This window comes from Carassius carassius, chromosome 11 (assembly GCF_963082965.1).
Source record: "Carassius carassius chromosome 11, fCarCar2.1, whole genome shotgun sequence".
Lineage (NCBI taxonomy): Eukaryota > Metazoa > Chordata > Actinopteri > Cypriniformes > Cyprinidae > Carassius > Carassius carassius.
Genome location: NC_081765.1, coordinates 7295133 through 7320787, shown reverse-complemented (window position 1 = coordinate 7320787; position 25655 = coordinate 7295133). Strand labels below are relative to the sequence as shown.

The window sequence follows — 25655 nt, the reverse complement described above, 5'->3', positions numbered from 1 at the left end:
ACATTTTCTGAAAAGCACAAGTGCTTGCAAACAACCTCAGGCTTTGTCAGAGATTAAATGTGAATGCAGTGGGTTGCTTGATGTCTGTGCTTTGACAGTGAGAAAAGAAGGGAAAAAACGCAGGGGTTTTGAGATGAGCCCAACGCCAAGGTAACGTCTCTGAGACGAGCGTGCTACTCTGAGTCCTCCTCAGGTATCTTGAAAGTACCAAGAAAGGGAATGCTTGAGGAGGGCTGACATTTTACACAAAACCCCCTCTTTATACGAGGAGAGGGGCAATTATCAGACTGTTTGCACCATTCTGGGGGCAATTGCCTTGGAGAAAGGTCAGAAGTAGTGTTCTGCTCCAGGTCCTCTTTCACAGGATTGATTGCTCACCTGGGTTGATTGCTGGTGCTGATACGCTTGGTCTCACGTGATTTTGTCTCCTTGGACTCACTGAGATTTCCTGACACAGTTCTCTACCAGAAGAGGTCTATAAGTAAATTTAAGTAAATTTGTAGCTATATATTAAGATAGAATGGCATATTCTTTGACAGACATACTTTACCTTCATGTTGTGTTCCTGTCGTTTTGCCTCCCAAAACTTTTTTTTTTTTTTTTTTTTACTTTTTTTCTAATCTTGTTACACACGTTCCCAAAAAATGAATAAAAAATTGCTTATAGATTTCTTGTTATGCTGAATTATTGCATAAATAATTATATATATATATATATCCAGCTCACCCCTAAACCATCTCGATTGGGTTCAGGTCCGGTGACTGTGGAGGCCAGGTCATCTGGCGCAGCACCCCATCACTCTCCTTCTTGGTCAAATAGCCCTTGATGCCTTCAGTGTGACTCTACAATTTTCATAGTCATCAAAATAAAGAAAACTCTTTGAATGAGAAGGTGTCCAAACTTTTGGTCTGTACTGTATATATATATATAGACAAAACTTGAGACTGTAGTGCAAAATCTGCTCTTTATATTTTTAATATAAAGGGGGACATATGGCCATGTCTTCTATCACAAAACCCAGTGTTCAGCTTGTTTCTGCTCACCCTTCAATCAAAGCACTGTACAGTGCAGAGAGAATACCTCACACCTCAAGACACAAGTTACATTCCACGCTAAATTACTGTTATAGACTCACACATCTCCCAGATTCAATCTCACAACCTGCGTACACTCAAACTTTCTCGTTCTATCTCTCTCTCTTCCTCTCACACACTCTTTCTGTCTCCTTAGAGTTCCTGCTACTTGAAGAAACGCTCATACAGCAGAACACAACTTCAGATAAAGAACAATTTAGCAGGGAAATCTGGATTTGGATCGAGTGGGAGACAATGGCTTAATCTTCAATTACAATACATGACGGATCTTTAAAATATATTCAGTGTAAAATATAATGTACTGTATGTAGTCTACACACATTTCTACTAATTCCTTCAATGTTTTTTGTACATCAGTTTTTTTTTTTTACTCATCCAGGTGTATTATCGTGGTATATATATTGTTATATAATGCATGCATATTTTACACATGCTACATGAATGTTTCTGAATACACTTGTCTACATAATTATATAATTGTAGTGCATTTACACTACACAAGTTTTAAAATACTTATACTTAATGTTTACACTTTGAAAGCTTTACTATTATCATTATTATTATTATTATTAATAATAAATTAATTCATTAAATAGATCAAAATGATTTATAATGTTACAAATTTCAAATAGATGCCTCAAACTTTCTGTTCATCAAAGTATCTTGAAAAAAAATACTGTATAGCAGTTTCCACACTTTACTTACTTTACTACAACAATTTTCAACTATCATAAAAGTAAAAGTAAAAATAAATAAATAAATAAAATAAAATAACTAATCAGCATATTAGAATGATTTCTAAAGGAATGTGGCGTTAGTGTCATGTGACACTGACTACTGGAATAATGATGCTGAAAAATCAATAAATATATCAATAAATTTGCATTGCAATAATATTTCACAATAATAATGTTTTGGCTGTATTTAGATCAAATATATGCAGCCTTAGTTTATATATATATATATATATATATATATATATATATATATATATATATATATTCTTAGTTTTGACAATATGCAATTATATTATTGCCATATAAACAGTAGTTGTATGTGTAAGTATCTTACCGTATTTATATAAATAAAAATAATTAGGATTTAGCATCATTCCACAAATACTGTCTATAGCCCTTGAGCAAGGCACTGAACCCCCAACTGCTCCCCGGGCACCACAGCATAAATGGCTGCCCACTGCTCCAGGTGTGTGTTCACTGTGTGTGTGTTCACTGCTGTGTGTGTGCACTTTGGATAGGTTAAATGCAGAGCACAAATTCTGAGTATGGGTCACCATACTTGGCTGAATGTCACTTCACTTAGAGTTTGCATGAAGCCTGAAACATCCCTTTAACTCATCTGACAATCAGCATCTGGTGGGAAAACATGGGGTTTGTAAAGTCAAGAAGTGAGGGAGATTTTATAGATGGAGTCCTATCAAGGGAGCAGCCTTGGTCTCTGGCCTTTAGCAGCTCACTATAAGTTACACTGATAGATCTCTTAAGACATAAGAGGGGAGATTAGAACACACTTTACTGTGAAAAACAATCCCTTCAGCGGGCCCCTCTACCACAGCCTGATCGATGCACACTCAAACAGGCCTTGTCAGGACTGGGCCACTTTGATTGGCTGGCGCTGAGGAACAGACAGCAGACAAGCTGACAGCGACCCTCTCCATGAGCCTCCCATCGATCTTGAGAAGGCCCTGCTGCCGCACACACAGAGATGCTGTCTGTCTCCCGCTGCCGAGGGGACACTGTGCAGAGCACACAGCATGTCACTGTGCCATGACACGCACATGCCAACACATGCTCACTTACACACATGCACACTCACTGTCTTTCCCACATGTGTATCGAGGGAAGAAAGCGAACCAATTAGAAATTGGCTTCCACAAGTTCTAAATAAATACTAGAGAATAATATTTAAATTAAACATGTATATGGTGTAGTTACAGATAGATTATCCAATGTAGAATATTTGTACAGTGCCTTTCAAAACTATTCAGTTCCTAAATCACTAATACTGTAACTAATTTTACTGAATTATAAACATTTGTCTACAGTAAGCGCTGAAACACTAGAATAAAATATTCTATTTGCATAAGTACTCATTTAAAGAAGCTGAGAAACAAAGGGATACACTTGTCTTATAATTGGTCCTTACACCAGAGAATCATTAAAATAATTACCACATTTTGAATCATTGTAAGGGACAGCGAAAATGAACACTAATACCTAATCCAAAGAAGATTTTGTCATTATATTAGATTATTACAACAAGTGATTGGGTGTCCCAGTGGGATCTGTTTAATTATCAGATCGTGGACTGAAGTCTACTGCTGGGCTATACAACAGTGTATATCATGTGATGGTAAAAAATGGTCAGCCAGTATAGATTATGCCGTACCTTTTATACCACACTAATTATACACTAAGGTAATAGTGGATAAGACTGCTTAATGCTATCTACATGTGAAAGTGGGAAAGAAAAATGGAGTAATGCAGAAAAACAGAGTGGGGTGCATCCTAAAAATGTCATGAGGATGAGGTGAATCCATCTCAGTTTGAACCAATTAAAAAACGTATACATATCCAACAAAATCTCACAGAAATTTGTAACTGTTTTATTTTTTTTTTTACAAATTGGTGGTTCATTTGTATGAATTTGTATGAATCTCATTCATAGGGTTTCATAAAATCTGCTTATGCCCAGTGTCAGTTAGGTTCAACATTTTAAATTTTATTTATTATTTTATTAATTCATACAAAATTGGCACTTTGTAAAATGGTTAAGTTTTCCTGTGAAATCTCAAGTCCCTAGATTGTTCATTAAAGTTGGCATGAAAAATAATTTATATATATAAATATTTTTCTAGATCCATTCTGCAGATTTCCCCCATGCAGTTTCCATCTGGACCTGCATATCATTCATTCCAGAGGTGTTGTGCAGAGAGGAATTGTTAATACAGTGATGAACCCACAAAATGTCTGTTCTTTCACAATGTAACACGGGGGCTGGAGTTGACATGCTGCTGACGAGGAGGTTTGTTAGGGGGCTAAAGACTCGAACAATATGATTACAGTGGGGCTTCCAGAGGACGAATGTGATGGGAAAATCATAGGATTGGAGGAATGTCCCCCTACTGGGCGCACACATGGTATTTTACTCTGTTCCACCTCTTCTAGCTCACTACCGTGACTCGGACAATGAGTCCTGCAAAGCCCATGACCACTCTTGCTGGTGCAGGATTGCAAAAACTGTGTCAGAGAGCCACTGGGCCCCATAACTCCGCCTGGAGGGCCTTTATGCCATGCAGCTATTTGGCGTCCAGACATTCCCTTCAACAGGACAAAGCAAAAGAGGCTCAATCCGGATGGTTTTTCAGCCAACCCAAGCTTTTATTTAATGTGAATAATGAACATGCATGTAAATGGCTTCCACGGTGTCATAAATAGAGCCTGACGCAGATTCCCTGACCCAACGGTTGGACTGGCATGAGAGTGGGCAATGATGATAAATAGCATCTATTTACTGGCATGGATCTCACTTGGCAAACATATTGGCTTTGGATGAACTTCCCTCTGCTCAGATAATGCATTTCAAGACCTCCTCTGGCATTAATTTTCCTAAATACAGCAGCAATCATAATTAGCCCAATTAAAGTGATGAGTAATAGCCATGCAGATTCTTCATACACCTGGAGACAATTTTATGATGCTCTACACTATGGTGCATTAATTACCATTGATCCACAGCATGCAATTTCCATTTGCACATTGTTCTATAAATCTCAGCTGTAATTTACACTGAGCAAACAGTTATGCAAGATTAGTATTCTTTTAGTGATAATAGTGCAGAGAAAAACATACTTGCGATCTATGGAAAATGCATCATATGTATCATATTAAACATAATAAAGTTTACATAAAGATATTAAAACATCCGATGCTGGATGTTTTATGTATGATCCTGTGATTAACACCTTACATTTAACAATCATATGAAGCGTGATCAGATATCACTACTAGACACAAATTTGCATAATAACTACATGCAAATGACACTTAACCAGCAATCATATCTATTTAAATGTAAATCAATGTATTCATAGGTCTGTCCTCATTAAACATGACAGGATGTTAACACTGACTTCAATACCCAGACGAAAGAAATATTGCAAATGTGAACTCATTAATATCTTAACTGTTTCATCAAGACTGCAGTGAAATTAAAAGCACAGCATGTGGACAATGGCTAAAGTCACATGTCACATCTTCAGTGTACCGTGATCCTTCAGAAATCATTCGAATGTATTGATTTACTGCTCAAGAAAAATTTAATCAATGTTGAAAACATTTGAAAATGTCTTTTTTTCTTTCAGGATTCTTTGATAAAAATTCAAAAGAACAGCATTTACTGGAAAAAGAAATATTTTGTAATATTACGTTATACTTTTGATGACTTTAATGTATCCTTGCTGAATTAAATTTGGCATTTTTTGAAAAAAAAATCTTACGGACCCAAAACATTTATGAAACATAACAGAACTCCATTAAGTCTCCTGAAAAAGGAAAGTTTGAGCAATATCATTTTCTTCTGCGTAGGTCTGCAATCACAAAATGATATTACTTTCTAAACTGTGACTGTGCAGGGATGAAAAAACAACTTAGTGTCTGAAAATTGTTAATAGTGCTCTGTTTCAGACAAACACAACCTCATAATCTGTTTTCCATTTCTTATTAGAGTCGTTGTGCTCCGCTGTTGTGGTTTCCAGTCATCCATCTGACAGTACTGTTAAGCCTTAATGCATGGAGAGTGTCAAAACACAGATATAATCTGCAATTAAACATGACTATTACTCGTTTCATAGACATGAGTCTCCATAACACGAGTCGGTTTCACCTGTGTAAACGCTGCAAGTCTTTTTTAATGGGAAATGAAGAGGTTCTGATGTCATGGTTTTACTGCTCTACTCTGGGAGTGAGTCTTTTCTTTGGCATCATAATCTCTGAGGAACACAATAAATGAGCACAGTCTTTATGCTTTAAAGCACAATCTTGAGTCAGTGGCCTTTGGCAACGAGGCTGAAATTCCACTGGAAAAAGCCCAAAGAATCAAGAGAAGTTAAAGATGGATAACAAATGCATCTCATCAATTCAACAGATTTCAGCTGTGATTAAAGGTCCACCCTGTCAGTCAAAAGAAAATTTTGAAGTAACAAGGAGCCAGAATGATTCCTTTTATGTTCTATTGCTTTTATAAATATGATAATATTGAGTGAGGTCATCTGGGTATTGCATGTTTACTCTTTTGTGTACTGTGAATTTAGACACGTTTGTTTTGTCAGATACTGTTTTTCAACTACTTTATAGTAGGGAATTATGTGATTTTGTGTGAAGCCAGTCACTTGTTTTGTTGCCGAATGCATCTGCGTTTTGAGCGAATCTCTAAAAACAAAGAATCAGTGATTCACTTTTAAAGACATTCCCGAATGAATCAGCATTTTGAATAAATAGGATGAGTCTCTATGGCTATGTTCACACTGTCAGTTTTTGGGCTTGACAACTGCATTTACTTATAGGTGTGAGTCTCGAAATGGCCCGTTCACACAGCAACTTACAGTAGCTTCTCAAATACTGTCTGTATGAACGTGCAACAGGATGTCAAGTCAAGCCCATATTCCTTACCAGTTACCATAGCGAAAGTGACCAAATTAGAATCAAAGATGAAGGTCTTATCACTTTCTGGCATGACAAGAGTCCAACTGAGCCATAAGTTCACTTCTTCATTAACCGACAGCAGATTTTATATTTGTGTTGAGAGCAGAGCATTTGAGTCACGTGCAGAACACAAAACTGATGGGAGCCGCTCCAGTGGAGACTGGATCTAAACCATTCAGATGATACACAGCTCATTTTTATCGTTATTAGTTACTGGGACCACACATGATAACAACTATTTGTTCAGTCCGGTTCCGTTCACACAGCGTGGGCTTTCCAAGAATGCGGTTGAGTCCTGAAAATTTACGGCTGTGAGTTTGGTTACAGAATGCAGCTGTCACGCCTGAAAATAACTGTACTGTGTGTGAACGTAACCGTGCTAAGGACTCAAATCTGCTGCTGTGTGAATGGGGCTTATGTTTTGAATTTCAGTGGATAATCACTTTAATTCCTGAATAAATCATCATTTCTGTATGACTGAATAAATGATTTGTTCATAAAAACAGTCACTTGTTTTGTTTTTCTGAATGAAACTACATTCAACATGGTTGAGTGTATAATTAAAATGTCATCTGTTTAGTTCCTCAATGAAACAGCATTTCTGATTGAATCTACTGGATAAGAAATGCAAAGGCAGTCACATGTTCCATTACTGAATGAATCTGTGGTCGTGAATAAATTGGTTGAGTGAATGATTAAAATTACTCACTCATAAAGAAAGGGAGTTGTTTTGCTCAGTGAATCGGCATAAAAAAAAAAGGTTGAGTGCAGTTAATTTTAATTCAGTTACATTGATTCAAATGACTCACTGATAAAGACAGCAACTCGTTGCCACAATTAGTCATTTTAAATAACAGACAGATCTTTCCTGTCGAAGTAGGTGTTTTTTTTTGTTAAAATAAGTTGCATTTGAGATGACTAAAACTACCAAGATGGCTTGAGAATTTAAAAAGCAGATAATCAACCTTTAAAAACCAAATCACTAAAACTTCTATAGGTTTCATTCTATTTGACAAATACCTCGACTGTGGAATCTTAGCAGAAAAATGTCGGGAGATTAAAAGGAAAAGCTGAAATGAGAAGAAATGTCTGCAGGTCAGTTTTCCATGATGAGTATATTAATCTTGCTGGACTGCTCTCTACGGCATTTGGAGTCTCTCTTCACAGTCCCTAGCCCTGGCCATATGTGTTTAAAGACACGGCTCACAGACAGTGGCTTCCTGAAAGGTCACTGCACATCTCAAAGGCATCCCACAACCTTTAAAGGTCTTCTCTTTTGTCCCCTCTTTAAGTGGCAGATGCATCAAAGAGCGTTCTGATCTGCTTGGAGCTTTTCGGAACAGATAGATTACAAGTTCAGATGTGCTGGATAAATTCAAGTGCAAAATGATGCCTCAGGGCTGTACTTTACAGCTTTAGCACCTGATAGCATCTCCACTGAACATCCTAAATGAAAAAAAAAGGTCTCTCTGTTGCGTCTTGGCTCAGATTCAAGCTCCTGGTTTTCATCATTCTAAGCCAGAGAGCACAACGGTTTTTCGGCTAGCTATTGTAGCCTCCATGCACTGCTGCTCTGGAATATCCACTGTTATGCTTGGCATTCAAGGTGGAGAGCAGACTCAAAGGTTGGAGAGCGGTACAAGTGCACTGGAGCTTGAAATGCTTTAATAAGCTGAGGGTGCAGAAATTGTGGTCTCTCTGGAATGATGCATGGACTCACCAGACTGATTCCCACCAACGCTTTGCATTTTAAAATAGATTTAGATAACAGCCTTATTACTGATCCCGTAAGAAAAATGTAATAATTGGTTTAGCAAAAAAATTATTTTCCCAATAAGTACTTGAAAGAACAGCTTTATGGAGGAAGTATTTTGAGAAACTGGGTGATGAATGTCTGCCTTCTTCACGCAGGAGAGAGCACAACATGCACTCTTCATCACATATACACCAGAAGATATCCCAGGAGGCAGCAGTGTAGCAACCAACATTTCTAGGAGGGGACATGTCCCTCTTTTTTGGGGGGAGATAATCTTTATATTTTAAAAGTTTCATTTTGATATGCAATCATTGCAAAAATGAAAACCCCTTCATCCACAAATGTGAAATTTCTGCAAAAACTAAATGCAAGAAATCCATGTAGGCCTACTGGGTGAATATCACATAATTTATATTCATGAGTTTTATACTGTGTCCCTCTGTTTTTCATCCTTGCCAGGATGCCTGAAAAAACAAAAGCAAGTGACCCATTGGACATTGACGCACAACATGCTGCATGTGCTTATTTGCAAAAGCAACAAACAAACATGTGTAGCACAACGCAGGCGTAGTATTAACACTTTTAGTACCTAAAGCATAAACAATGCATAGAAAGTGATTACGGTGCAAGATAATTGCCAGAAACAGTTGCGCTGAAAGAACCCGTCTGGGTCAGGATATAAAGAGTGTAATAGTACGGTAAATGACTGCGGTGTAAATGGAAGTGCACTTTAAAGGCTAATGAGAGACAAAGGTTATACTGTCATGTGCATTACATCTGCCCACTTCTCTCTGGTTAACTATTACGATCTGACTGAATCGACAACACTGCTGAGGCGCCACACAAATGAATCCCTGGCAGACATGCTGAGGTCTCACTGCAGAGCGCTGTGATTAAGATGAAGCACTCAAACACAAACAAAGCAAACCCACATCTAACTTCAAAGAGCGTGGTCAAGGACTTCTCTGCGCTTGTCCCGGTGCTCTGCTATGGGAGCTCAGGCAACAGGAATGACCAAGCGGACACAAGGTCTGACTTAGAAATAGCAGCGTGGCTTCGCATTGTTTTAAAATAAACTCTGTTTCTGGAAGAGGATGCGTCAGAGGATGTGACGGTGTAAGAATTCAGAGAATGGCCTGCTTGTATTTGCCCTCAGTGGATAGCCTATCTGTCATCTATCACATTTCTTATCTGATTTTCTAGTCAAAATATCTGGACAGTAAAATGAAGCAATTCAATAACAGTGATATTAATATTATTATGTAAGAAGCTATTTCCTAATTCATTTTATTTTTTCATACCTCATTGTTAAAATATTTGTATATTCATATATATAAAAATATGTAAATAATTAATTTAATTAATTTATTAATTAATTTATTAAAGGTTATTATTATTTAGTTTAGTTTAGTCTTATGACTTTGCAGTTTTGCTTTTCAATGTAAATGTGTTTTATTTAGGATGTCTTGGTTATGATTTAGGTTTGATATTATTTGTTTATTTTTTTATGTTTGTTAAATGTTTCTTTGTTTGTTTAAAAATCTCTTATGATCATCAAGGCTGCATGTTTTTGATGAAAATACATAAAAAATAGTAAAGTTGTAATTATTGGATTTTAAAATAACTGTTTTCAATGTTAATAGTAATTTATTCCTGTGATGCAAAATTTTTAGCATCATTAATCACATCTTCAGAAATCATTCTAATATGATGGTTTGGTGATAAATAAAGAAATAACTAAATAATATTAAAGTAAAAAAATATATAATATAATATAATATAATATAATATAATATCTAAACAGTAATATGACACTAAACAGTATCATATTTTAAGGATTCATATTTTTACAGGAAAACAAGACAAAAACACAAAGAAACATATCATACTGTAGCTTTTCTAAAACATGAGAGCAATAAAGGAGTGAGGATCTCATTAATAACAGTGCTGTCAAAATACAAGTATGATTTCAGAAATACAGACATGCAGCACTGAGAGACGCGTCCATTGTGCCTGCTCTTGTGAATGGTGTGCTTCCCCCTGTGTGCATAGAGAGAAAGAGAGAGAAAGAGGCCTGGAACAGTGCTTGTCAAAAAGGCCTTGTCCTACTGTCAGGCCAGCACCACGCTCATCGATCACAGTCACACCCCCTTCCAGCCCGTGTCCCATCCACCATCGGGGGTCCATTCCGCATAAACAGCCCTATCCACTGCTCGCATCTGCCGCCGGGGGCCTGCATTCCAGGGCCTGCGGATACCATCTCTGAAGTGAAAAAATCACTTTAGAAAAAGACTGCCTTTTACTCCGGCGCTTTGGAAGGTGAGGCCATAAAGGAACAGTTGGAAAAGCAAACAAGCTTTGACACCCTGAAAAGACTCATGCACATGGAGTGGTGGAACAGCCCTGGCACTGTAAGCGCTCGTCTTGTGCTTTGTGATCTGTGGCTTTCTTCGCTTTAATTAATTCTCGGGTCAGAACTCCAGAATGGTGTCTTCAATTCAAACTTAATGTCTGTAAACCCACACAGGTTATTTAGAGGGCTGCTTTCCCACAAGATCCCAGATGTTTTGTGGAAACAGTATTATTGCTACAAGGGTTTCTCAGATTTAATTAGTTTTTGTTATAGAAAGTGGAATGATGGGATTTTCAAAAGTCAAATATCTCCTTGGGTGTTTACTCGGATGCAGACAGTTTTTCATGTCTTGACCATTTGGACTAGTAACCTCTCATGGTAATTATGTTGCAAGCACATCCCAAAGTAATCTCACATGATTTAGCCATGGAAAATGTCAAGATTAAGACTCTATGGTAGAAAATGCTTTGGGGTCATATATTCATTGGAAAAACAGCTTGAAAAATACTCAGGGAGCGAGTGTCCCCTTGCTTGAAATTGATAGAGAAACCAAATGCAATGAGTCAGAGGTACAATAATAGCTTCCATCTGGGACCTGACCTTAGTTTATGAAGGATAATTCCAGCATGAAAGGCCCGCTCTATAATTCCAGCATGAAATAACAGCGCTCTTCGGTCATGTGTGCGAGAAGCCGTTCTGTCCTGCGAAGGTGTTAAACAATTACCAGACCAGATGAAATCACAAATAACCAAGGACAAGGTTTATTATTTATGTTATTTTAAAGGATAAAACTCAAGAGTTACTGTTCTATGCTTCGTACAAAGTAAAAATGAGCAAAAACACATTCCTCATCAATCAACTCAAAAGACATACTTCTGAGACTGCTATATTTTTTTTTCTCAGCAATGCTTATTTACTGGGTCTGACACTCTGTCATTATGAATTATAGCACAAACCACTGCCCTCCGGTTTCAAAAGAAGACAATGTCAAGGGCTAAATCCCAAGAGCTGTGCCTGAAGAAAATACCTGTTACACAATGCACACTAGAACTCGACGATATGGTGAGTATACCTTTTGAATATTGGAAAGTACCTTTAAAGCATTTTTGTTAATTTACTTGGTTATATTTAATTATTATGTTTCCTACAGAAATGATTCAGTCAGAGATATTTTAATTTTGTCCTTAGGAGCTAAACGAAATTAGTCGGTAAGTTCAGTTCAATACTGTGAATCAGTTCAAGCTGTCTATTTTAATGAACTCTTTTAGAACTAATCAGAAAGCAGGCCTTTTTTTTTTTACTCCTGTATGCTTTTACTGTATTTCATTTCTTGCGTTAAACATTTTGTATGTGTTGGCGCAGTGAATAAGACACATGCCTTTGGTGTGAGAGACCCGGGTACGAATCCACTGTGAGACACCAATGTATCCCTGAGCAAAAGCATGCGACCCCTGACATATATAGCAATTGTAAATCGCTTTGGATAAAAGCGATTTACTAATGCGATTTAGTAATGTAATTTAAATCTTCCTGGCATCAGTGGCAGTTTGGATGATTCCTCTAAAAATAATAATAATTTCAAACACTTAAATATTGAGATATATAAAATACAAAAGGTTGGAAATTATCAAGATTTATATCAGATGTAGCACAAAAATAAATAAATAAGTAAATTAAATAAAATTGGTTTGGCATTCAAAACCAAGCTGATCATGATGTTGAATTAATTTTATTTTATTTTATTTTATTTTATTTTATTTTTAATTTTTTTTTTAATTTAATTTAATTTAATTTAATTTTTATATATTACATTTATTAAATTAAATTAAATTAAATTAAATTAAATTAAATTAAATTAAATTAAATTAAATTAAATTAAATTAAATTAAATTAAATTAAAATTAGATATACTAAAGGGGGAAACTGTGCTATGGCAACTAACAAGGCCAAATACAAAGCACATAACTTAAGGAAGTCACTGAATCAGTGTGTATGTGTACATGTGTTCTCAGAGATTCCAGTTAGATGTCCTCAAACCCTATCTTTCTCGCTCTTTCCAATCCCTACATAAATGTGCTGTAACTAAACACATGTGACCTGGTCAATACAAGGCTTGATTAAGTCACAGCCCTAGTGATTATGTGTGTTTCGCAGTGTATCATCTGATGCCCGAGCAAATCCAGGTCCAGTCTCAAGCCCCATTTTATCCACTCATTACAGCCAATGGCCCCAAGAAAGCACTAGACAACAGAATCAAAAGCATTGAGGCAAAAAGCAGCACATTAAGATCATTATTTCTCATTGCAAGTAGGAGAGATTTGGTCAGTGTGACCGACAGCAGCTGTTATTTCGGCAGCATTTATGTGGATGGCAAAGTGGTGACTGGAGATCTCAAAAGTACTTGTAACATCGATAATTATAGGAGTCCAGTCATTCTAAAATATCAGTCATATTAAGCACTACGGATCGGATTGGAAAATCAGAGTAAAAATATGGCATGAGATGAGAGCAGCCAGAAAAATGAGCTGTGAGAATCCAGAGGTGGAAAAAACAACACTCCTGCCTCCCTGTACTACGTTACCCATGATTACTGCTTACGATTAAGCGTGTACTAATTGTGCAACGAAATGAGAAATCTGCACAGATGAAGATCTATTAAAGTCCCATCATCTGCTTGAGCGAGAGAGCATGACCCTTGAAGGAGGCCTCACTGCTGCATTAAGATTTTTCAGGAGTGTTTTTAATTGTCCACTGAGGTGAGCACAAACTGACTGAGCGCTCTTTAGGGACTTTCAGTCTTAGCAATGAGTGCATAAAATTAATGAGCTGTCCTGCTGCTGTGATTTGAAACAAAGCCGGGCAAGCAAAACTCAGCCTCATTATCACCACCAGCCACTCAAAGGAAACTAAAGACTGAGAACTCATGAACAACAGAACCGCAGCGAGAGACGCTGTAAAAAAAAAAAAATCCTGTTCAGAATGGAGAAAAAAGACGATAAATTCATCTCCTTTAAAGCACCGCCCTTACAGCCATCAAAGCAGAGCTTTTGTAACAAATCCTTAAACTGTCTTCAACAGTGCATTTCAGGATGTTTTTGTCAGATTTTAATTGTCTGCTATGAGCGAAGTGAGGTATATGCAATCTGTCTATCTATCTTTAGCACCAAATCATCATATTAGAATGATTTCTGAAGGTTCATGTGACACTGAAGACTGGAAAAAAGAAATAAGAAGTAAAGAAATAAACAGTTATTTTAAACTTTAAGAAAAGAAAAGAAAAGAAAGAAACAAACTGCAGATTTGAACAATCCTAAACAGAAGCTTGGGGGAATTTATTGTTGTTGTTTTTTTTTGTAGCATAAGAATACTTAAAAAAAAATAATAATTTCAAAGTGAGGCACAGCAGTAGAACTATATATCAGGAAAGAAGTATAGCTGCTTTGAGGGGGTGCATAACTAAACCATATCAGCCCTCAAATCTGCCTGAAAACCAAGAACAGCGTTCGTCAGGTCGAATTGAATCCAGCTTTTGGCTCAGAGGTTTCCATCCAGCTTTAAGGCCTTGTTAAAATAACCTATTGCACTTTCTGCCGCCGCATTAATAAGATCTGATAACTAATCATGGATAGCGAGCACAGGGATTGTATATCTTAGTAAATCCAGCCAGAATGTAAACCACTGGCACTCTCAAAGGAGCCCCGTGGCAGCTGCGAACATGGGAAGCTTCGCAAAACAGACAGACATCCGGCTCAAATACTCCTTTTATTTGCTGTTTTAAGATCAAATTATGGTTAGAAGAATTTCACACAGATTTTAGATCGTTGACTCGCTCTGTTTCATTATCATAATGGGATGTAATTTCCAATCCTGGACCAATTTAACTAAACAGTGCGGTGTAGCAGCCATACAGCAAAACTCAGTGAAATATGTACAGGAAACAACACAGAGGTTTATGATACGGTGCAATATTATCACACTCGTAGTGCTGACACTATTATTATTACTATTAATGAACGTGAAAATCCACTAAAGAATCACCTCTAGGTCTGTGGCTCTACTGACACCGATAATTAAAGTAACCTTCATTTGGTCTGTGGGAAATATATCACTTCTAGCCACAAGTTCACACATATTAACACACAACATCACATTTATTCACAATCAAGCGCACACCCACACGTGCACTAGAGAATTAGTGCATTAGAGAAACGATTCATTTGCATTTAGAAAGCAAATCTCTTTAAAAATAACACACGCACATTAAGGTTCTCACTTTCTTTTAGGGCTAGTCAACATATAGTAGTACATTTTTTTTTTTAAATAAATAAATAAATAAATAAATTATTTTTATTTCTCATTCATATTCATGAATCTCAATGTATTTACTATAAATAACTGTTAGGGTATTTTTTTTTTTTGCATTTAGAGCAAAGATTAAATAAAATACACTGTAGTTCAAATATTCTAACCATATTCTAACCAAAATATCAATACATAATAATAAACTGAAATGTTTTAATCACAAATAAATGGAAAATTGGCTACTTCCAGGAATAATTTTGCCTGTTGGTGGAAGTTGCCCCGTTTTGGGCCTGACACACCTTGCATATATTGCTGCATTCTTAAATGAAACTTCTCAATCCAAACATTTACAAAGGTATTACCTAGGAACTGCATGCAGCAATTGAAACTCAAAAAAACCAAAAGGTCATTAATTACTTAAGAGGTGCTCCCTCAGTGAAGCGTCAAAATCCGCCATATGACTCGTCCACAACAAGTGTTGAAATGGAGGTCTGCACAACTCAAAATATCACACTCAGGCTCCCTGCTGTAATCAATCCGTTAACACAGCGGGCCTGCTGAGAGATTTGTGACTTAGACCCTTCCCCTGCACATGAGTGTGTGACGCAGCAGCTGTCACGCTCTGGTAATATAAGCCCTTATTAGTGTCCATTAGGCTGCACTGAAACTAATAAGGGATTGTCAAATACATCCAAACATTCACACAACTCTTCAGAAAACAGAACACGGTGGACATGGCGAATCATGCTCTTAATGCAAAGCTCGTTGCCATGATCACTTCCATTACAGGGTGATCAGGAACAGTAGAGATTAATTGATGAGACTCTAAAATAAAACTGAAATCTACTCATTAGATGAACAAAAATGATGATGATGATGATGATGAGATTCCTTCAACTCACTCACAGTCAGTCAGTCAATCAATCACATAATTTTACATACTCACTGATTATTATTTTATTAATATTTTTTATTAGCTTTTGAATATATATTTTCAGTTTTCATTTTATTTCATAGGTTAATTTTGAGCATTTTTACATGCTTTTGACATTTTTTTCTATTATTATTTTAATATTACTATGCATGCTTTATTTTTATTTCAGATATATATATATATATATATATATATATATATATTCAGTTTTATTTATTTATTTTTTTGTAATTTTGTTATATGCTTCTTATATTTAATTTTAATATTACTATTTAGGTTGAATGTTTAATTCAGTTATAGTTTTAGTTGTTTTGCATTAGCTATTTTCAGTTTTCATAGGTTTTTACTTTAGGTTAATTTTAATAGTTTTCTTATTTACTTTTCTTAAATGTTACTATTTATGTTTAATGTATTTTATTTCAGTTTTAGCATTGGTTTAGATCTAATTTTTATTTATTTTCAGTTAGTAGTTATTTTACATCTTTCCATTTTTACATCTACTATTTATATTTTTATTTTATTTAATCTTTATTGGAATGTTTTTAATTTGTTTAGTAAAAGTTCACTCATTTCTTTCAATCACTCTTTCAAAATCATTCAATCATTACTCATTACTTCAGTTCATTCATCCACTCACACTTCAATCACTCATTCGTGTACTTATCAAAGCCCTCCCATTGCCCTGTCATTGTCATTTACATCCCAGAGACACGCTGAATCACTTGATAGGCATCTGGTTCTGCACGCCACAAATGGGTGTTTGGATTGATAAATTGTAAGGAGCAGTCACCTTCAGAGACATCAGTTCTACATGACTACTGCCAAACCACAGGCTAGAAAACTAGCCAGTAAAAATGCATGACCATGCACAACTATTTGAAATGTATGGTCAGGCCTCAGCCATCAGCATTTGTATTCAGTTTCACCATGTTTTTGGCTGATACCATGTTTCATTCCACTGATGGGGTAAAACAAGCAACGCCAAAATCACATGTGTTTCATATAAATCACATTTGATGCATGAGGAATTAGAAGAGACATAGTGTCTGCTTAAGATTATCAATGATATAATTCTGAAAACAGAATTGAAAAGTAAGATTCTGTATAATATTTTTAATATTGATATTTATTATATTATTACTTTATATGTATATGTTTGCTTTTTATTTTTGTCATTTAGATAAGCATATAATATTTTGCTATACAAGGAAGAATGGTTACACTTTTGCCTCAATAAACTCCTATTTTATGTGATTTATAAATGCTAGTAATAATACTTATAAGTATTAATAAGTACTAATAAACAGCCAATATGCTAGTAATGTACATGATAGTTAAACCTAAGAACTATTTGTCCAGTAACTGAAAAAATAAAAAATAATATATATATATATATATATATATATATATATATATATATATATATATATATAATTTCTATTTCAGTAATACTAGTAATAATAATTATTAGTATGATAATAATAATAATAATAGTAACTAATAAAACTAATAATAAAGAATTTAAACTTGAAACTGGCTAAATGTACTAAAGTCCACCCGATGCCCTCAAATCCACAAAATATCTAATGTAATGTAGTGTATTTGATCAGTTAAGTATTAGAAATCATAATATTGCTCCCACCAAGCTGACAGTGTTTATTTTAACCTTTACAGTGATATAGCCTAGTTTAGAAATTAGTACTCAGTTTAATTCAGTTCAGTAGTTCAATTAAGTTTTGTGGGAGCTTTTCTTTTTAACACTTCAGTAATAATTAAATATAAAACATTACGATAATAAAAAAGAGTAAAGGAAAGAATCAGATTCAGACTGAAGATAAGACTTTTTTTTACTTTTTACAAATTTGAATGATGTTTTGTCTGCATTTTAATTAGCAGTTTAACAAATTTAAAATGTAAGAATTACAATCATAGTGTGATAAGATGAAAGTGATGAAAGTTCTTTGATCTTCAAACTTTAAGCACAAGGTCAGAAGTCACGAACCCTTAATGATTTAACCACTTTCTTTCAATTACATGGCCAATAACAAAACTAGAACAACAGGTCAAGGTCAGCCCATCATTTTTATGGGTAATAAAATCTCAGGAATAACAGCTACTTTTTTTTTTAGAACAGCGAAAACTGTAGTGTGGTCTTGTTTTCCTCATCACTTTGCCTATGGCATGCAAGTTTCAGATGCATCTTGATGTAACCACCCTCATGACCCATTTTGCAGCTGTTCCACATATAGTGTTCCATAACAGACACATAAATACACATACAAACACAGATGTCTAACTGAACACAAGCAGGAATCAGGGATACTATCACATCAAGAGGAGTACAGCTGGACAGAAAGCATGGCAAAATTCTTAAACATCTCTGGGTAGTGCTGGAGTAGAGGATAGACACAGAGCATTTTATGAAGAGCAGAAGTGATTTCTCCAGGGAGACGGCTTAACTCGACTAATACCATGGGCAGGACTGAAGCACTTAAACTAGCTGCCAGCCAATCTATTATCAGCTCCTTCAACCACAGCAAGACTTACACATATACACATCCGTCAAAATGTTCTTAGGGTACTTTCACACTAAAGCCTATTGTGCTTTTTGGGGACAAAACTGATTTCCAAACTTGGTGTCCGCACCCAAGTCTGTTCGAACAGATTGTCTGGAGTAAATGCTTGATGTACAGTAGAGCTGTAGAGCTTCCCATTCCCATTCCTGAGCATGTTCCTGACTATTCGCAATGACTTCTCCCCTCTGAATACATTTTGTTTGAGAGCAGCTCTGCATTCTTTCAATTAATCTGTGACACACAAATGTGAATGTGGTTGTGTGGCATGTAAAGTTTAGATGGAAAAATACTCAACCGTAAAACTACTGCACTCACATCAATGCTGCAAAAGTACCATGGTTCTGACTCAAATAGTGTGAAAAAACTTACAGGAACTGCAGGAGCAAACTGCTTTATGAGCCATTCCAGATGTATTATTTAATTCAAAAATGAAAATAGAAACCAAAATGGAGTCAAACACAGATGGTATTTATAAAAATTTAACTTTTGAGGTTAACTTTGATCCAACTAATCAAAGTCTTCCAGGTAGGTGTATTAGGGCAAATTGGAACTAAACGCCACAGGATGTTTCGACCACTTGATTCATAGGTACAACAACCTCAATTGGACAATTCTGTGACTTATCTACCCCTAAAGTTGCATATTAGTACTTTAAAGCAATGGTTCTCAATTCCAGTCCTCGTGACGACCCTCGCTCTGCAAGTCTCTCGTTTAACACACCTGATTCAGATCTTCAGCTCATTAAAAGAGAACCTGCATGCATGAACTGTGTTCTGATTGACAGGCTCCCTACACAGTGCTCATTAATTGATCTCTACTGCCTGAGCACAGGATATACATCGAAGTTTACCACACTTTAGAACATTTATTCACAGATTTCTGCTTCGCTACTGCAGCGTCTTCACACACAGATGAAACTTACTAAAGAAATGTGAACTGTGACATAATATACCTCTGTAAATAAATACAATTTAAATGCACGTCTCATGCACTTTAAAGCACTTTGAATGGAATGAACACATACGCTCCCTTCGAACTGGAATCATGGTGGAATATCCTGTGAAGTCCATTACGCAGGGAACAATATGGTCAAATAGAAGTGAAAAGAGATAAAGTGTACAGAACGTGGTTCGTGACTGGGATTGAGAACCACTGTCTTAAGGCATGCAAGGAAAGAATGCAGAGTAACACCTTAAGGTACTACTATAAACATTTCAGGGGTAAATATTTACCCGTTAGTAAGGGTACTGACCCAGGGACAAGATGTTGTACCCCTAACGCTATGATATTTCCACAGATGGTCCTTTGGCCTGCTCTGTGATTTACATTAACACCCGAACTCTAGCATCACAACTCTGATTTTCTGAATGTAATCCGAGACAAAGGAAGATTGCCAAGAGATTCTCTTTTCAACAGTTTAAAATCTTTAAATATGAGCCCATAAAGAGAATCTGTGTCTTTAGACTCTAAAAATGTCCACATCATCTCATATGCTTCACATCAAACACACACACTTATCCTTCTTCTATGACTAACGTAAATCTATTTGTGCGACTGATGAGGTGATGCAGAGAAGTGTTTCATGAGCTTAACTGCTTCAAGCTGCCCTCTAAGGGGGTCTGTGCCACAGATCTTCTCTCTCTTCGCTTACACAGGACTCTCATATTCATTTAACCAGAGCACGGCTGACAGATCAGAGGTGTGTCCGTATCTGGGAAAAATCCATTTGTTCTCTGAGCGCGGGACAGATACTCAACTCACCATGGAGTTTAAAAACATTTCCATCGTGAGCCAAATGCTTCGCCATTACAGACAATGAGCAGCATACACAAATGAATGGTATTCCAGGGACAAACTCAATTGTCCCATTTAGAGCCGCTGTATACAGAGCTGGTGCTAGTACATTACGCTGATGAAAGGAAGAAAATGGGCCGTGAAATGAAAAAGGCACTGTAAGGAGAAAAGTGTGCATGTTAGAGAAGAACTCTACCTTGGCAAGCGAATCCCCGTTCCTCGTATCCTATGTTGCACAGGCATTTCCCAATAGGCACCAGCCACTCTCCCTCTGTACTGCAGTACATTTTTGGTGGATCCTCCTCTCTGGAATGGTTGACGCAGGAGCCCCTAACCTCCACGAGTGACTGAGAGTCCGTGGGTACCGTGTCGGGAAACATAGCCAGGTTTCTCACTGTGAAAGGACATTTTTTAAAGTACACCCGCACTGAAACTAGGGCCACGCAGGCTCCCACATCCTGGAAAGCCAGATGAAAGCCCTTTTTAGTCATGGGCCCCACTTCACGGACCTCTGTGTTTAACTTCAAGATACGGTCGCCCAGGTCCATCTGAGTAAAACTCTCATCGGCGGCGATGGTGTCTATTTTGGAGAACTGGTGCTCGCGAAAGTTACTTCCCTGGTCTTCATCAGTCTCCAGGTAGTGTAAATTGAACGTCTCTTTGCAGGTGAGGACCATGGGAATACTGTTGCAGTCTCTCAGGGTAAACTTGAGCTCCACATAGATCTTCTGCGCCGAATTGCGAGGAATCCAGTTGGTCCTCAACCAGTTGTTCTGGCTGTATTCCATCACGTTGCACACCTGGAAGGTCCGGATGGGTGTGTAGTGCTCATCCACTCCGCTAATTTCCTCCCACTGCAAAAAGAGAAAGAAGTTAATCATATTTATTCAGAGGAAAATGAATGACTACTGTACTCCTACATATCAACAGAACCGAGACGAATGTAAAACACCTGAGCATCTAGGTTATTTATTTCTCAAACACAGTTGGAATAATGAATCGTTTCGCATAAATATCTCCCCTGTCTGGATAATTAATGTGGGACATAATTAACAAGGCCCTCCACTCTGAGTACTCTCCTTTGTAAAGCGAGCCTGACAAACCATTTTGTTTTGTCACTAAGGGTGTCCGAAGTCACAATGCAGCCAGAAGTCTTGAGGTTTAACATACACAAAGCAAAATAAATGATGAACTGAGAGGCAGTGTTTTCTATTACGATAATGGAGTACTATATGGCTCTCCGTCAAGCTGAAGTTTATAAAAGCCCTTGGCTGAGTGAGACAAGGCCTCTGGAGTGGCTGTGAGCTGTTCATTACCCAGCAGAACAAGTGTGCCCTCAAACTGAAGAATTGCCTATTTGTGTTTCAACCGTGAGGGTGCTTAATGAAACACCCCAAAAGGAGCATTTTTTTCAGCATGTTGTTAAGATCTCAAGGATTTTATATATTGTTTTGCATCTTATTGTTTACAGATTCACAGCCTTTATTTTGGAAGTAAAGCAAGCTGATTGAACTCACTGACTGCTGGATTTCCATCCACATATTTGAATGAACACTTTGGGATATTGCATAATTAATGATACATTTAATGAATGAATTAATTAATTTTTTATTATTATTATTATTATTTATAAGACAATGTGCATAAATTACACTGGAAAAAAGTCATCAAAAAAATCATGTGACTTTGCCTCAAGTCATGTGACTTAATATTTCACCATATTTAATATTTTAAAAGGGTGGGGCATAAGCAGGATTTCACTGGAAGATCATGATGTAATTTTAATTAAAAATTGCATGGTCAATTCTTTTTAAAACGAACTGCAACATATGCATGGATGGATATTTCATGATCATTTCAATAACATGAATCTTTTTCTGCTCACTCATCAGTGGTTAAGCGATAGGTAAGCCAGTCCAAATATATAATTACAGAACAACAGAATCTGCTTCTGATATAGTGTTTATGAACTTGCGAAGTGAACAAATATGATGCAAACTGAAATAAATCAATGGTAATTTAATCTGGTCATAAGTCTCAGCTGCATTTTGAAAATTATTTACTGAGCCAACTTGCATTCACCAGCATAGCTGAAGTTTTAAATGAAGTCCAGGTGCCTGGGCTGTGCAGCATTATCAAACTGGATGGAGAATGACCATACTCCACCACGGCTGCCAAAATAAATGAAACGTCATATACGATGTGTAAATCACACACACTTGAGAATAGTGTATTACATGGACTGTCTACTGCCATGAATGACATCATCACATCACAAGCCATCTCCTTCAAATAACTTTACTTTATAACACATACCACCCGGTTATAGAGAGGAAAAAACTGTAAAAGCCCTCTCTGGATATCTCTTTTACGGACAGGCCGCATTGGTTTCTCAAGGAGTGCCAGGCAAAGATTGGATACCAATCTGTATTTCCTTTTCACTCGAAGGGCAGACTGAAGATGACTTTAGGTTTCTCCGAATATCACTTTACAATAGTAATCCCCCTCCAGCAAGGAAAGCAACAGAGAAACGAGTAAATCAGCAGTTGGTACATTTAGCAGGCCTGAGGCCCAACTCCCCCGGTGTACACTCAGTGTGTACACATGCCAACTGGTACTTTAAACTAATAGATTCCCTGGCACTTGTGGACAAAGTGGAGCACAGCTTATGTTTCAGACAGATATGTAAAAAAATTATAATCCTCTTCTCGCTCATATTACAATGGAATTGCATTAGTTAGTGAAGTCTGACATATACCGCTGGCTTTTGCTGGGATCGCATGCACCTTTCCTGAATAGGTGCATGCGGTTTCTCTATCAAATCTCACTCTCTTCATTATGATGGACAAAATTAGAGTGGATTCTGTTTGCGAGGGCTCCATTAGAGTATGAATGCCAGAAAGCCGAGAGGGCACGGAGAAAAGATGTACTTATGTACTGCTCGCTGTCAAGTTCACATTTGTACTAACTGACACAAACGAAGCTCTGACTGATCTCAGACGACTGTGCTCTTCGGGCTTGATACCACAACAAATACACTTTGTTCCAAGCTGGAGTGGAATAGACACAATTTAACTGAAAATAAGCTAATGCTAATTATTATCCATTTTTGGTGAATGTTTTTGGAAACCATCTAAATTAAATTGACATTGATTTAACTTATTCAGTAACAGTGTTGGGGAGCAAGTAACTAAAATAGCATCCCAAATTACCAAGAAATACAGTTTTTTGGTAGCATAACAATAGCTTAGCTGCTTTAAGAAGTGCAGCTTTTTTTTTAGTAGCAGTGAAGCAGGATAAAATACTAGATCACTGAGTTTTGTCAAAGTGTATTGCAAAATGATTTAATACTTAACAAATTATCTAGTAAAGAGCTGTGTGATGAATGTTTTTTTTTTGAAAACACTTCATGTAAACAAATTGATCCATAAAAAATAAAAGAAATAAAAAATAGAATAACAACATTTAGCTGTGATCCCTTGTGAAGAAAGTATACTCCAGCAATCCTTTAAAAAACTGAATGTAATGGATTCCAACACTTAACTGCATGCTATTTGCAATTAAATGCAAACATATTATAGTTTTAATTTATATAAAATTAAATTAGCTAAACTTATGTAGGACTACATTACATCTCTGTAATGAATCAATCTTTGAATTATGGTCAAAGTTTTCTGCTGAATGCACTGACAAATATATATTGATATTGTCATTATTATTTATGTAACGTACTTAAATATATTTGTAATTATACATTTATAAAGTTGTAATTAACTACATTTAAAATATATTAACTTTAAATGTAAAAATGAATAACAAACTACTATAAAACTTACAATAGCAATACAAACTAAACTTTTTATTATTGCCTGCAGTTTTGTAAAGTATACCTTAAAGAATTGAAGTACACTACAAATGTACATCCCAGACAGAAAGCAGTTTCGGCCCAGATCTGGCCCACATTTGGCCCACATGATGTCACACTGGCCAGATGTGGGCCGGTTCTGGGCCGAAACTGCTTGCTGTCTGGGATTCAGTACAGTTAAGCACACATATTGTCTTACAAGTGATTGCATGAAAGAAAGAAAGAAAGAGAAAGAGAAAGAAAGCTTCAACATATATCATCTGACCTATTAAAAAAATAATATATATATATATATATATATACATACATATATATATATATATATATATATATATATACATATATATATATATATATATATATATATATATATATATATATATATATAATAAATAGAATCATTGTGGATAGCTGCTTGTCGGCTGGTTGTTGTGTTGCTAACTACCCAACTGGAGCTCACTAAATTGCTTCAGTTTATATGTAGCTTGTATTTTGAGAAGCTACAGTTTCAAATCAGCTTACCAACACTGTTCAACAAGCATAAACTTATCCATATTATATTACAAAGAAATACACCACCCAAAACTAAATTGAAGACACAAATCACTCCAAAAAGAAAACTGAAAAAGGCTTATGTTTATACGTGAGGCCCGTGAGCCCACCCTGTTCCCACAATATAGCAGGGAACACTAGAAATGACAAGTGCTTCACCATCTAAGATTTCTTGCACTAGGCCACAGCGACAACTGTACCCTATCAGTCAATACCTTTTCATCACAGCTTTTACCACAGAGGAACCATAACACATTGTGTGCTGGCCGCTCACCCCGCTGAGGCCATATGACGTGCTAATCCACCTTTATAGAGGGGGGTTTCTCTGCACTTTGTACAGCTGGAGACCTTTCACAGTTTCCTTTCAGGGGGAATAAAACTAAATGAGTTTCAGAATCATGTTGGAAATATTGTCTTTCGCTGCAGGCGTTGGCGGAGTGACTTCAGAAACGCATCATAAAAATGTTTTAATAATAAAAATGTGTTTGCTGCCTGTTTAGTCTCAGTCGATTATGCTACGATGCAGCAGATCTTCTGGCTTCTACTCAAGATTTTAGAGACAAAAATTAAACAAGGAATTAGGTTATTAACGAATGTTGATGAAGTTTGAGTCAAAACAATCTGTTATATTAGTTTCATTGCATTGAGATTTCATTTTTTAAATTTCTTTTTGCACAGCTGACTTAAAAATAAAAATAGAAAGGTAAAA

The 25655-nt window shown here is 36.4% G+C and overlaps 1 protein-coding gene across 2 annotated transcripts in view; it reads right to left on the bottom strand.

Annotated features, from left to right (window-relative positions):
• The window catches only part of LOC132152698 (ephrin type-A receptor 3-like), a 106814-nt gene that overhangs the window by 68990 nt on the left and 12169 nt on the right, over positions 1-25655 (bottom strand). For both annotated transcript variants that reach the window (XM_059561511.1, XM_059561510.1), the window contains exon 3: positions 20726-21383. In XM_059561511.1, the coding sequence (XP_059417494.1) occupies positions 20726-21383 (658 nt within the window). The remainder of the gene's footprint in view (positions 1-20725; positions 21384-25655) is intronic.